General features: G+C 37.7%; 1 protein-coding gene across 3 annotated transcripts in view; it reads left to right on the top strand.

The window, feature by feature from the left end:
• The window catches only part of TNFAIP8 (TNF alpha induced protein 8), a 163,261-nt gene that overhangs the window by 88,218 nt on the left and 61,373 nt on the right, over positions 1-13,670 (top strand). Inside the window, exon 1 of one of the 3 annotated variants that reach the window (XM_073676931.1) lies at positions 4,414-4,781. The exons of 1 other annotated variant lie outside the window; for it this stretch is intronic. In XM_073676931.1, coding sequence (XP_073533032.1) covers positions 4,760-4,781 — 22 coding nt within the window. In that variant the 5' untranslated portion in view covers positions 4,414-4,759. Of the gene's footprint in view, positions 1-4,413; positions 4,782-7,061; positions 7,207-13,670 lie in introns of those variants that run through there. One more of the 3 variants, XM_073676932.1, reaches the window with a different exon arrangement.

The following is a 13,670-nucleotide window of genomic DNA, read 5'->3' as shown; positions in this document are numbered from 1 at the left end:
TGCGGATTATCATTGGGGGACATGGCAGGCCTTCTACCATGCGTTTTTTAAGCGTTTCTGCAGCGTTTTTGCCGCTGCAGAAACGCTTAAAAAACGCATCGTGGGCACACAGCCTTATAGTATTTAGGGTAATAATTGTTAGCAATGGCGTGACTTTCTTCATACATGCTGTGTAAAGAAATTATATCTACTATGTCTGAAATAGTTGGAATTAAGGTTTTCTTCCAGTTAGCTGCGATTGAATTTTTAATTAAGAAAATATGTATCAAAATTGGTTTGAAACCAAGATCAATAAATTCCATATCAAGGGATAGCAGTGCCATTTGGCTGGAGATGGTGATCTCTTTTTGCAATATTTTATTAATAAGAGCAAACAATTCCTTCCACAAGTTATTTAATTTGGGGCAATTCCAGAAAATATGTAGGAGAATCGCCATTGAGGCCTTAACCTCTCCAACATAGTGGTGATTGTACAGGGAAAATTTTGGCCCATCTGGAAGGAGTGTAGAACCATCTCGTGAGGGTCTTAAAGTAGGACTCGTGTAGAGTTGAACAAATGTAAGAAGAGTAAGAATGTATTAGAGCTTCTTGCCACTGGTCTATGGAGAATGATTTTTTTTTTAGATCCTTCTCCCAGTTAAGAATGTATGTTTTTTTATTGAAGAATATATCTTTATTAAAATAGTCATAGATGCTCCTAGTTTTCCAGAAGATGTTATTATTGGCATTGCATAAGAGAAAACTAACAGTATCTGTCAATGGATTTTTTTTATGAATTAAGTCGGAAATAGCTTTCCTTATGGAAAGAAGTATACTGAATTCTCTATCTCCGTAACTTTTTTATTAAATTTTAATTCCTGGAAAGAAATGAAGTCATTCCCATTATGTAAGTCTTTTATTTTCTTTAAATTAGGATTCTGGAATTTTAATTTCAGTAATTAGCTCAATAAATAATCTAATGAACTAGTCTTAATTAGTTCAAATTTAGTTTTGTTTTTTTTCTGTGGAGAAGCAAATTTTTTCCATGCCACAATTGTTGCGCATATAGTTGGATGATGTGGAAGAGGTAAAGATGGGTTAGAGATATGACTGAGTAGGAGAGAATTTAAAGGTTTATTGTCATTCAGAGCTACTTCAATTTCAGTCCATGCCGAATTTGTTGCTTTTTAGCCAATTTTGACTTTGCTTTATAAAGTTTGTGTAATAATAACTTATTCAATTTGGTAAACCAAAACCACCTCTTTATTTTTGACTAGTACATTGTTTGAAACTCTGGCCCTTTTCCGGTTCCAGATAAATTTTATTCAGTAAAGTCTGGAATTAATTTATGAATTTTAGAGGGATCATTAGAGGAATGGATCTAAATATATATATAGTACAGGGTGGTCCAAAAGTAGGTGGACAAAGTGTAATAAGGTTATGGTTAAGGGGGAGATTTATCAAACATGGTGTAAAGTGAAACTGGCTCAGTTGCCCTTAGCAACCAATCAGATTCCACTTTTCATTCCACTTTTCATTCCTCACAGACTCTTTGAAAAAAAAAGTCTTTATTTCCTCCACATTATTCAAGAGTAGTCCGCGAGTATCTTGATGAAACATTTCCTAATAAATGAATTGGCCGAAGAGGCCCACTTGATTGGCCGGCACGTTCACCAGACTTGACCCTAATGGATTTTTTCTTTTGGAGAGTACTCAAGGACAAAGTTTATAGTCGAAAACCAAAAAGTGTCAGTGATTTGAAATATTACATAAGAGATTAATTTCAAGAAATTAATACCCAAAGAGACTTGTGCAAAAAAGTTTGTCGAAGCATAAGAGGCAGACTTCAAAGCTGTGCAAATTGTAATGGAAAACAGTTTGAGCACCTGCGTTGATAAAATTTAAGGGCTTTTGTATTATTGTTCAGAATAAAATTTAATTGTCAATGTTATGCTTGTGTTAGTAAATATAATTTTATATATAAATCAAAATAAACATTATTTTCTGGCCGCCTACTTTTGGACCACCCTGTATTTTAGGCAGGGATAACCTCTTAAAAGTAATAATTTTGCCTAACTAGGATAAATTGCTCTTGGAATAATTGCTTAAATCCTAATTGTACTATTTTACAAATACTATCCATATTAGTTTGTTATTGAGGGATAATTCCTTGTTAGAGAAATCCCGAGGTAAGAAACAGATTCTTCTTCCCATTTAAAAGAAGAAATATTTCTAGTAGTATTTTTTTAGTTTTTCGTCAAAATGGAAGTCTAAAATTTTAGACTTTCCTGAATTGATTTTATAGCAAGAGACCTTTTGCGAACTTTTCAAGTACCATGATAACTTCTTTTATTGGTTTTAATGGGTCTGTAAGAGAAAGGATATCATCTGCAAAGAGACACACTTTAAATTCTTGATTATTTGATGGTATACCTTTTTATATTCAAATTACTTCTTATGTGTCTTATATGTTCAGCCAGACGTTCCATTACTAAGGCAAAAAGTAGGGGAGATAAGGGGCAACCTTGATGAGTGCCTTTTGAGATAGTGAATGATTCGGAGAAATGGTTATTTGCATATATTTTTGCAGATGCATAGGAGTAAATGGCCATAATGGTTTTTGTAACTTGGTCGTTAAAGCCAAATTTATAAAGTGTTGCTTTTAGAAAATCCCAATTTATCCTGACAAATGCCTTTTCAGCATCTAGTGTTAGAAGTAGTAAAGGATCCTTCAATTTCCCCATTATATTTATTATGTTCTCCTTGTTCCGTCCGAATTTTGATGTCCATCAGTGAAACCTAATTGGTCAGTGTGTATGATAACAACCAGGGGTACCTTTTTTTTATTCTATTTGCAATCATTTTAGAATAGATTTTAATGTCGGAGTTGATTAGTGAGATGGGTCTGTAATTTGAGATCATTTCAGGATCTCCATTTGGTTTAGGAATTAGATTAATGGAGGCCTGTAACATCTCTGGTGGAAAATCTCCTGTCGAGAAGGCTAAATTGTATATTTTAACTAGGTGAGTGGCTAATATATTGGAGAATAGTTTAAAATATTCATTAGTAAAACCATTTTAGATTTTTAATCGTATCTATGACTTCGTCTTATGTGAATGGGGAGTTTTAAGTAGTCTAGATGTTCTTGAGTAATACAGGGGAGATTAATTTGTGACAAAAAAAATCAGATATCAATTCTTTCGTAGGCTGTGGAGTATGGGGATCAGTATTAAGATTATAAAGATTCTTATAATAATCTGCAAAAGAATTGGCTATATCTTTCGGATGAACTTGAATAAGACCGTCCTCGTTTTTAATTTTATTTATTCTATTTTTTATTCTGATTCGTTTAACTCTTAGGGCCATACATTTTGTAGGTTTGTTCAATGAGGTATAATAGTTGGTTTTCATTATCCTCACATACATAGTTTTAAGTTCGGTCCTGAGCTTAAGAATGTCTAGGTGGATACTAGGAGATGGCAAAGTAAGACTTTGCTGTAATTCCTCCTTCTCTTTTAGATTTAACTGTAATTTTTCTATTTGTTCTTTTTTTTGTGACTGGAGGAAATTTGTATTGTGTCCCCTTTAAAACCGCTTTGTGTGAATTCCAGATTACAAATGGGCTCATGGACTCAGAGGAATTGTCTATGAAATAGTTTTTGATAGATTGCTCAATTTTATTTCTATATAGCGGCGACTGAGTAAAAAGCAATTACGTTTCCATAGGAAATTCGGGTTCGATGAGATACCTAGGAAGATTTCGCAGTAAACAGGGCAGTGGTCAGAAAAGGATTTGGGCCTAATTAAGACTTTTCTAAATTTAGATATAGTTAGTGAATCTGTAAGAATGAGGTGAATACGAGAAAAAGTCATGTATACCTCCGAATGAAAGGTGAATTCAATTGATGAGGTATTAATGCACCGAAACACATCTAATAATTCTGGTCTCCCTAAGCAATATTTTAATGTTTGGGAAGAGCGTTTATTGGGAGCAGAGAAGTCTAAGCCTGCATCCGGTACAAGGTTAAAGTCACCTAACATTCTTAGATCCCCTTTTTTAACTTCCTGAATTTTTCCGATCAGATTGTTAAGAAAGCTGTTTTGAGCCTTGTTTGGTGCGTACACATTTACCAATGTACTCAATTGGTTATTTATGTAGCAGACTAATATGCGATATCTACAGTCGGTGTCCTTTGTGTTCTGAGATTAATGTAAAAGGCATAGAACCCTTTACTATAGTTAATACTCCTGCTTTCTTTTTTTCATTTAGTCATTTGAAAATATGCGGATAATTCTTGTACTCTAATTTTGGGTAATTCTCTCTGGCTAATTTTGTTTCCTGAAGACATATGCTGTCTGCTTTAGTATTTTTGATCTCCCTCCATGCCAAGAACCTCCTTCTGTTGTGTAAGGAGTCTGGAAAATTTTCCTGAAGGCAGTCAAAGAACTTGATTCCTCAGGTCTGACTACTGCGAAAGGAAGATGGATCTTCTCCATTTTCCAACGAAGATATGAAGTTTCTTCCTTCTTCAGGGGTCAGAATAGGGATTATTTTCCCCTTGAGTGACACCAGTAATTTGGTGGGGAAACCCCACCTATACAGAATACCTTTTATGTTTCAGTACTTTAGTCACTTCGATGAACGATTTTCTGAGCATGATGGTATGCTTGAATAAATCGGCAAACACCTTTATGTGGTCATATGGTTCTGGAAGGTAGTTTTTTTCCTTCAGATAATCCAATAGTTTTTCTTTTGTGTGGAAGAAATGAAAGCGAAGAATGGTATCCCTTGGAAGTTCAGGTGAGCGAGAATTCGGACGAGGAAGGCGATGGATTCTATCTATAGTTAGATCTAACTCTGTAAGTGATGGACTGGTTTTTAGTAATAGATTTCCTACATAGTTTGATAATTTGCTTTGGGTGATTTTTTTCAGCTTGATATTGTTAATTCTGTTTCGATCTTCAGCAATTTTTGTACATAATTTTCATACTTCCATCTGTAAGTCTTTTTGACTCTTGGATAAAGCTTTGCTTTTTCTATCAACTACTTCGATTTTTTTTTTTTGTCATTGTAATAGTCTTTTATTTATGGTTTCAATGTTGCTTTGAAGAAGTTGTTTGCTTTTCCAGTACGGGAACAAAATTGTTATTTAGGGCATTGACTAAGTACTTTATGAAGAATCTGTAACATTCCTTTCGGACGCCTGTATGTTGTCGAATCTAGTGAATACCTTAGGTTTAACTACTGGATCAGGTATTTCAGAAGACTCTAGATCTAGTCTTGCCCTGTTCTTTTCAGGGCTCTGAGAAGGGGATAACTCCTCACAGTCTTGTCCTGAAGCCTGTGGGGGTTCAAAAAGGGTTTTGGAACCCTTGAACCCCCAAGCACCAGGAGCTTTGCGCTTATTTTTAGTTGAGCTAACTGGTATAGTGTCCATTTCCAAAGTATTGAAAGCTCCAATTGAAAGTGGGTGAAAATCTGAAGGATCAAACCTATTTCTGCCTATGTTACCTGTTGAACTCTGAGTAGAAGTCATGTTGGATGTATTTTTAACGTAGTTTACAACCTTATCCTCGTTAGTATCTTTAATACAGGTAGAGTTTTCCTCTTTATTCTCTGCTATGACCCCTGTCTCTTCATCCTCTAGGGATTTAGAACCTGAGGAATTAAGGCATCTTACGGAGTCCTTTTTATTTGGGGAAGCCTTTTTAGAGTACATTTGTTGATGCGGTTTCTCTCTTTGACATCTGGTTTTATTCTCAGTTAGTGGTAGTTTGCTAGCAGAGATGGGAGCATTTGCTTTTGAACGTGAGCTTCCCTTATTCATTTTTGCTTGAGAGAATAAATATCTGACCCCTAATGATGTTCAAAGCTTTCTATTTGAAACTGTTGATTTAAACTGTTGTTAAGTTTGTGATTGGAAGAATCCTGCTTTTAGAGAGGATTAGCTCCCTAGTAATGTATTTCACTATTACTTATGCTTAGCAGATAGGTATAATGTTTAACCATACAATGGTTGAGTAAATCTTTAAACACAGACCACACGTTAGAGAAACCCCAGTAGTGAATCTCGTCACCACATTTGATATTCAGGATATTTAAGGTGAAAAAAATGTTCTTTAGCGATGGTATGTGTAATAAAATAGGTTTCACAGGAAAATATACGTTTAAATTCCACTTGTCCTTATAGTGCCGGAGACCTAGTATTCGTTGAGCCTCTGCAGTTTTTCTATAGCCTTCAACTGTAAAATCCCACCAATGTTATCATGCGTCACATCTAATAAACTGTTGGCAAATTTTCTTTATTACCTACCCGTACCAGAAAAGTAGTCTAGTTCCCAATATTAAGGTTTTTTTTTTTTACCTCTGAGGAGTCCCTGAGCTCTCACAGCTGTCAGCTGGGGAATTCCCCTAATCTTTGCTCAGTGTTCCTTAGGTTTTCCTGAATACTTGGGTGTGGAGCATAAAAATCTCCTTTGTGTCGCGTTATTTGTCGTTTTCTTTGAAGAAACACTGGAGCTTGGATATCTGTGTCTCACATCCCCCCGCATCCGAGCCACGAGCCCCTCCATTCTACTTTGCCAGTACATCTACCAGTAACTATTGCTGATCAACAATATACTGTAGCATGTTGGTTGGTATTTGTTACGCATTCATTTACATGCATCAATCATCTGCATGAATGATTAATTATAGGCAGCAGATACCCTGTTTGTTCTGGGGCATTTATTGCTGACCAGCATAAAATATGTGATCATCTGGTCTATGCTGACATTTTTGCGTGGGGCAACAAACAAGAATGAAGAACATTCTCATGAATGTTTATTTGGCCGATCATCGACCAATGTTTAAAGGCTTAAAATTTCCCAGTTACCTAGTTTTGACCTATGTAACATAGAGAAGTGATGAACATATAAATTTCTTATAGTGGATGGTAACGTTTGGACTTCAGTCACATTTACAAGGCTTTTTTTTGGCGCAGAATGAAATATAACACCCACAATAACAAGCAGGGCCTTTCTATTCTTTGTTTAGCAAACACTGCTTATTCTGGGTGGTGTGTACTGGCTTCTTATAACTGGTGTGAACAAGTATTTTGTCTGTTGGAAACCAATGAGTAATTGGGAAGGTAAAGATTACTAAACTGAGGAGTGCTAACTACACATCTCTCACGTAGACCACCTTCTAAAGCCCAGCACACCATTGAGCAAAATGCTCAAGTCATGTAAGTACAATATGTGTTTATTACTTTTCAATGGCCTTGGATTTAATGTTACTTATATGCTATGATGTAATGCTAATGAGCATAGTTAAGGTATAACAAATGGCCCAGAATTTATCATGCATTAGCCATATGTTTTATAAATTGTTCAGGGATTAACGGGATAAATTTGTAATCATAATCTCATGTGATGCGCCAGTCTCTTCTTCCGATTGACTAATCTCTGTTTATAAAAATGTAGTGTATGCAGGAATACACATTTACAGTGTAATGTGTGTGTGTGTATGTAGGTATGTGTATATATGTATGTATATGTGTGTGTAATTTTATATAATATATAATCTCTCTCTCTCTCTCTCTCTCTCTCTCTCTCTCTCTCTCTCTCTCTCTCTCTCTCTCTCTCTCTCTCTCTCTCTCTCTATATATATATATACACATATACACAGTTATATGAAAAAGTTTGGGCACCCCTATTAATCTTAAGCTTAATGTTTTATAAAAATTGGTGTTTTTGCAACAGCTTTTTCAGTTTGATATATGTAATAACTGTTGGACACAGTAATGTTTCTGCCTTGAAGTAAGGTTTATTGTACTAACAGAAAATGTGCAATCTGCATTCAAGCAAAATTTGACTGGTGCATAAGTATGGGCACCCTTATCATTTTCTTGTTTTAAATACTCCTACCTACTTTTTACTGACTTACTAAAGCACTTTTTTTGGTTTTGTAACCTCATTGAGCTTTGAACTTCATAGCCAGGTGTATGCAATCATGAGAAAAGCTACTTAAAGTGGCCACTTGCAAGTTGTTCTCCTGTTTGAATCTCCTCTGAAGAGTGGCATCATGGGCTCCTCAAAACAACTGTCAAATGATCTGAAAACAAAGATTATTCAACATAGTTGTTCAGGGGAAGGATACAAAAAGCTGTCTCAGAGATTTAACCTGTCAGTTTCCACTGTGAGGAACATAGTAAGGAAATGGAAGAACACAGGGACAGTTCTTGTTAAGGCCAGAAGTGGCAGGCCAAGAAAAACATCAGAAAGGCAGAGAATAAGAATGGTGAGATCAGTCAAGGACAATCCTCAGACCACCTCCAGAGAGCTGCAGCATCAAATTGCTGCAGATGGTGTCACTGTGCATCGGTCAACTATACAACGCACTTTGCACAAGGAGAAGCTATATGGGAGAGTGATGCGAAAGAAGCCGTTTCTGCAAGCACGCCACAAACAGAGTCAGCTGAGGTATGCAAAAGCACATTTGGAGAAGCCAATTTCTTTTTGGAAGAAGGTCCTGTGGACTGATGAAACCAAGATTGAGTTGTTTGGTCATACAAAAAGGCGTTATGCATGGCGGCAAAAAAACACAGCATTCCAAGAAAAACACTTGCTACCCACAGTAAAATTTGGTGGAGGTTCCATCATGCTTTGGGGCTGTGTGGCCAATGCCGGCACCGGGAATCTTGTTAAAGTTGAGGGACGCATGGATTCCACTCAGTATCAGCAGATTCTTGACAATAATGTTCAAGAATCAGTGACAAAGTTGAAGTTATGCAGGGGATGGATCTTTCCGCAAGACAATGATCCAAAACACCGCTCCAAATCTACTCTGGCATTCATGCAGAGGAACAATTACAATGTTCTAGAATGGCCATCCCAGTCCCCAGACCTGAATATCATTGAACATCTGTGGGATCATTTGAAGAGGGCTGTCCATGCTCGGCGACCATCAAACTTAACTGAACTGGAATTGTTTTGTAAAGAGGAATGGTCAAAAATACCTTCATCCAGGAACTCATTAAAAGCTACAGGAAGCGACTAGAGGCTGTTATTTTTGCAAAAGGAGGATCTACTAAATATTAATGTCACTTTTCTGGTGAGGTGCCCATACTTATGCACCTGTCAAATTTTGTTTGAATGCAGATTGCACATTTTCTGTTAGTACAATAAACCTCATTTCAAGGCAGAAACATTACTGTGTCCAACAGTTATTACATATATCAAACTGAAATAGCTGTTGCAAAAACACCAATTTTTATAAAACAATAAGCTTAAGATTAATAGGGGTGCCCAAACTTTTTCATATAACTGTGTGTATGTATGTATGTATATGTATGTGTATATATATATATATATATATATATATATATTACTGTATATAATCTTTACAGAATTAATTTAAGCATTGTTGAAATTAAAGTGTACATATTTAGAATAAAGTTGAGGTAGTTACTCAAATATTCATTCACTACTGTAATTACAAGTTGTCTTTGACAACTAGAGGCTCTCTAGCTTTACAAACTAAAACACCCAGCGTGCCTTAAGTAACCACTTTTAGCCTCTTGACACTGAAAAGGAACCTTTTTAAGTTTTAATTATCTTTTGTAGTAGTAGTAGTATTGGTAGTATTGCAGTAAACAAGTATGTAAGTCATTGTCAGTAAAGTAGGTATTTAAAGGGACTGTCCACTACTGAAACATCTTCTCAATCATCATATACCTTCAATGTATACTCACCCCTGGTGTCTGCACCGTTCTGTTTTTTCCGGGTGAGCCCTGCAACCAATCAGCAGCCACTATTTGGCTGCTTCACTCTCACTTCCTTCAGATGTAACTGAGATCCGGAGGAAGTCAGAGAGCAGCTCTCTTTTCTTAAGAATGTCAGTTATGTCCGAAGAAAGTGTGAGTGAAGCAGCCACTTAGCAGCCGGTGTTTGACTGCAGGGCTCACGTGACATAAAAACGGTTACAGGAGCCCCGGGAGTCCTAGCTCTGACGCTATTTTTTATCCAGGGAATTGAGAAAGGGTTTTAGGTGTAGTAAGACACTGGCAGGGCATTGAGTTTGCATGACACTGTTTACTTTCACACTATGCACTATGGTCTGCAATTCAGTTGCACAAGCATTGTTCAATTTCACACCTCACTGGGCCACAGGTATTGTTCAATCTCACATGTAGCTCAGCCAATTTTTTACACTGTACACATCACTAATTTAATTAAGCTCTCCTAATGCAAACTACCATCTCAATGACTAAGACAAGATGGTAAAATCACAAAAATAAATAAGTTTCACATACTGCTGTACTTGCTTATTTTCACTAAAAACGAAGCAAAACCTGATAGCTATGCTCACACTAGGCATTTTTTCAGTGTTTTTTTCACTACCCACTACTTCCAATGGGTGAAAAATGCTAAAAGAAGTGTCATGCTCTATTTTGCAATGACAATCTCATTGACTTTGCTGGTACTGTAAAATGCAGCTGCAAATTTGCATAAAAAACCGCATCAAAAAAACGCTGAAAAGAACAAGATGTGTGAACATAGTCTTAAAGGGCTATTTCCATTTCCAGAAAATGTGGAAATAAATGTTTTTTGTAATTTACATTTATTAAAATTTATGCTTGATTAAAAGTATTCTTTATGTTGGCACAACACCTTTTAGGATGTTAGAGCTTCTCTCTGACTTCCTCCAGATCTCAGTTACATCTGAAGGAAGTGTGAGTGGAGCAGCCAGTTAGTGGATGCTGATTAGTGCTGCAAGGTTCACAGCTCTCCTATTAATTTCCATGGGAGCTGCGCAGAAGTGCGCGCAGCTCTTCTTGCAACTTCGGCTCTAGAAGCTGGAACCTTGAAACAGTTATTCCATTTTGGTCATAAAAAAACAGAGATGGGAGTAACCCTTCATTATCTTTTCTCTAGAACTATCTAAAAGGTTAACATAGCCCCTTACAGATTAACAAGTAGTGCATCTATTTTTAAGAATTTCAAAATAACTACAGGGAAATGAAGTAAAGCTGCATAAATTGTGTAATATTTTATATGACAATACCAGTGCATTGACAGTACACCGAAACATCAGCAGCTGATATAGCAGGAAGTTACAGGCGCACTGCTGTCATGTAAATCATAAAATTATAATTTTTATTACTATAAATAATTATTATTTATTCAATAGGCTGTTTTGGTTGACTAAAGAGTGCAGTACACACAGGACTTCGCCTAATGCAAATCTGATTTCAAAAGTGGTTGTCCAAAAATAATTACAAATCAGCAATACATTTTAAACAAATTTTCACTGGATTTTTTTTTTTTTAATTTAAACCAAGTAGTCCAGTTGGTGCTGATCCACCGATTCTGGAACAGAGTTTTTCTTTGGTGCCCCTCCATTTCAAAAGGTATCTTTCCCGGTATTAAGTGTACAAATTTTCTGTTCAAACCAACTGGGTGTATGCCACAGAAATTCTCTTTGGGCGCAGCTGTGTTTTGATTGGCTGGTGTCAGAGGATATATGGCAATCAATACATAACTGTGCCCACAGAGAAATTCTGTGATATACGCCCAGTTGGTTGGAGGGAGAATTTATACCTTTACTACCGGGCAGGCATTTCTTTGGAACAGGGGAGCACAGAAAAAAAAGAAAACCTGTTCCAGAATCATTAGATTTCAATGAATGGTCTTCCTCTTTTGAAGGGGTTGTCCACTTCTCAGGCAACCTCTTCTTCTCAATCCCTAAGTTTCCTCCTGTAAAATAACATCTGTACTCTTCTCCGGTGGCAGCGCCTTTACAGCAGTGTCGGTACTGGCTCTCCTGAAGCGATTTCTGCAGCCAATCAGCCCTTGCTTCACTCTTCCCTCATTTGGGCTGATCAGACACCCGGAGGATGGTAGAGCCATGGCTGAATCAGCCCTGGCTTCACTCTTCCCTCATTTGGGCTGATCAGACACCCGGAGGATGGTAGAGCCATGGCTGCCCTCTCACTTTTTCCGGATGTAAATTATGCCCATAAAAGACGAGAGTGAAGCCAGTTCTGATTTCCGCAAGGATTTTATGTCACATGAGCCCCAGGAGAGCCAATGCCGACACTGCTAGAATGGCATCAGAGGTGAGTATGAGTTTTATTATTTTACTTGGGGGAAAACATAGGGGTTGGGAAGGGGTGTCCGAGCAGTGGACAACTACTTTAAATAGTATTTCCTTCTACTGGTAGTTGTCGCAGACAATATACCCTGCTTCACCCCTGCAGCCAATCATTGTAATCTTATGCTATTATATTAATTATATTAATTGCATGACTTAATATTGAGCAGAAGTATGCTGATATCCCCCTATATATCGTTTGAACCCAAATACAACCCCTTCTATATACCGTATAAGCCTCATAGCCTCTCCACTTCCAGCATGAGAGCCCTGTGTCCTGAAACTGACCCCCATAGCTCCCCATGTCCTGCAACAGATCCTCATAGCCTCCCCATGTCCTGCAACAGACCCCCCATAGCCTCCCCATGTCCTGCAACAGACCCCCATAGCCTCCCCATGTCCTGCAACAGACCCCCATAGCCTCCCCATGTCCTGCAACAGACCCCCATAGCCTCCCCATGTCCTGCAACAGACCCCCATAGCCCCCCCATGTCCTGCAACAGACCCCCATAGCCTCCCCATGTCCTGCAACAGACCCCCATAGCCTCCCCATCACCAGCAACAGACCCCCAAAGCCTCCCCATGTCCTGCAATAGACACCTATAGTCTCCCCATGTTCTGCCAAACATCCCATACACATTAAAAAAGCAAAAAAACAAGCAACAACTATGTTCTCAATCAACCCAAAAGACTGATAAATATCCAAGCTTAATAATTTTGGAAGTTGGAGTGTTTTTTTTTTTTTAGATTTGGCTATCTTAGGAGGATATCTGTTTCTGCAGGTAACTATTACTGTGCAGAATTATTAGGCAACTTAATAAAAACCAAATATAATCCCATCTCACTTGTTTATTTTCACCAGGTAAAACATTATCAGTGCACAAAATTTAGAAATAAACATTTCTGACATGCAAAAACAAAAAACAAAAAAATTAGATCAATATAGCCACCTTTCTTTATGATGACACTCAACAGCCTTCCATCCATAGATTATCGAAAACAGATCAAGCAACTGACAAACATTGCGTGCAGCAGCCACCACAGCCTCCCAGACGCTGTTCCGAGAGGTGTACTGTTTTCCCTCCCTGTAGATCTCACATTTTATGATGGACCACAGGTTCTCTATGGGGTTCAGATCAGGTGAACAAGGGGGCCATGTCAATATTTTTTCTTCTTTTAGACCTTTACTGGCCAGCCACGCTGTGGAGTAGTTGGATGCATGTGATGGAGCATTGTCCTGCATGAAAATCATGTTTTTCTTGAACGATACTGACTTCTTCCTGTACCACTGCTTGAAGAAGTTGTCTTCCAGAAGAAACTGGCAGTAGGTCTGGGAGTTGAGCTTCACTCCATCCTCAACCCGAAAAGGTCCCACAAGTTCATCTTTGATGATACCAGCTCATACCAGTACCCCACCTCCACCTTGCTGGCATCTGAATCGGAGTGGAGCTCTCTGCCCTTTACTGATCCAGCCTCTGGCCCATCCATCTGGCCCATCAAGAGTCACTCTCATTTCATCAGTCCATAAAACCTTTGAAAAATCAGTCTTAAGAT

The sequence above is a fragment of the Phyllobates terribilis genome, unplaced genomic scaffold (assembly GCF_046119375.1).
Source record: "Phyllobates terribilis strain yellow unplaced genomic scaffold, ASM4611937v1 Scaffold_1__5_contigs__length_1240528914, whole genome shotgun sequence".
Lineage (NCBI taxonomy): Eukaryota > Metazoa > Chordata > Amphibia > Anura > Dendrobatidae > Phyllobates > Phyllobates terribilis.
Note: the sequence above shows the minus strand (reverse complement) of the source record. Positions and strands in the feature narration are given on the sequence as shown.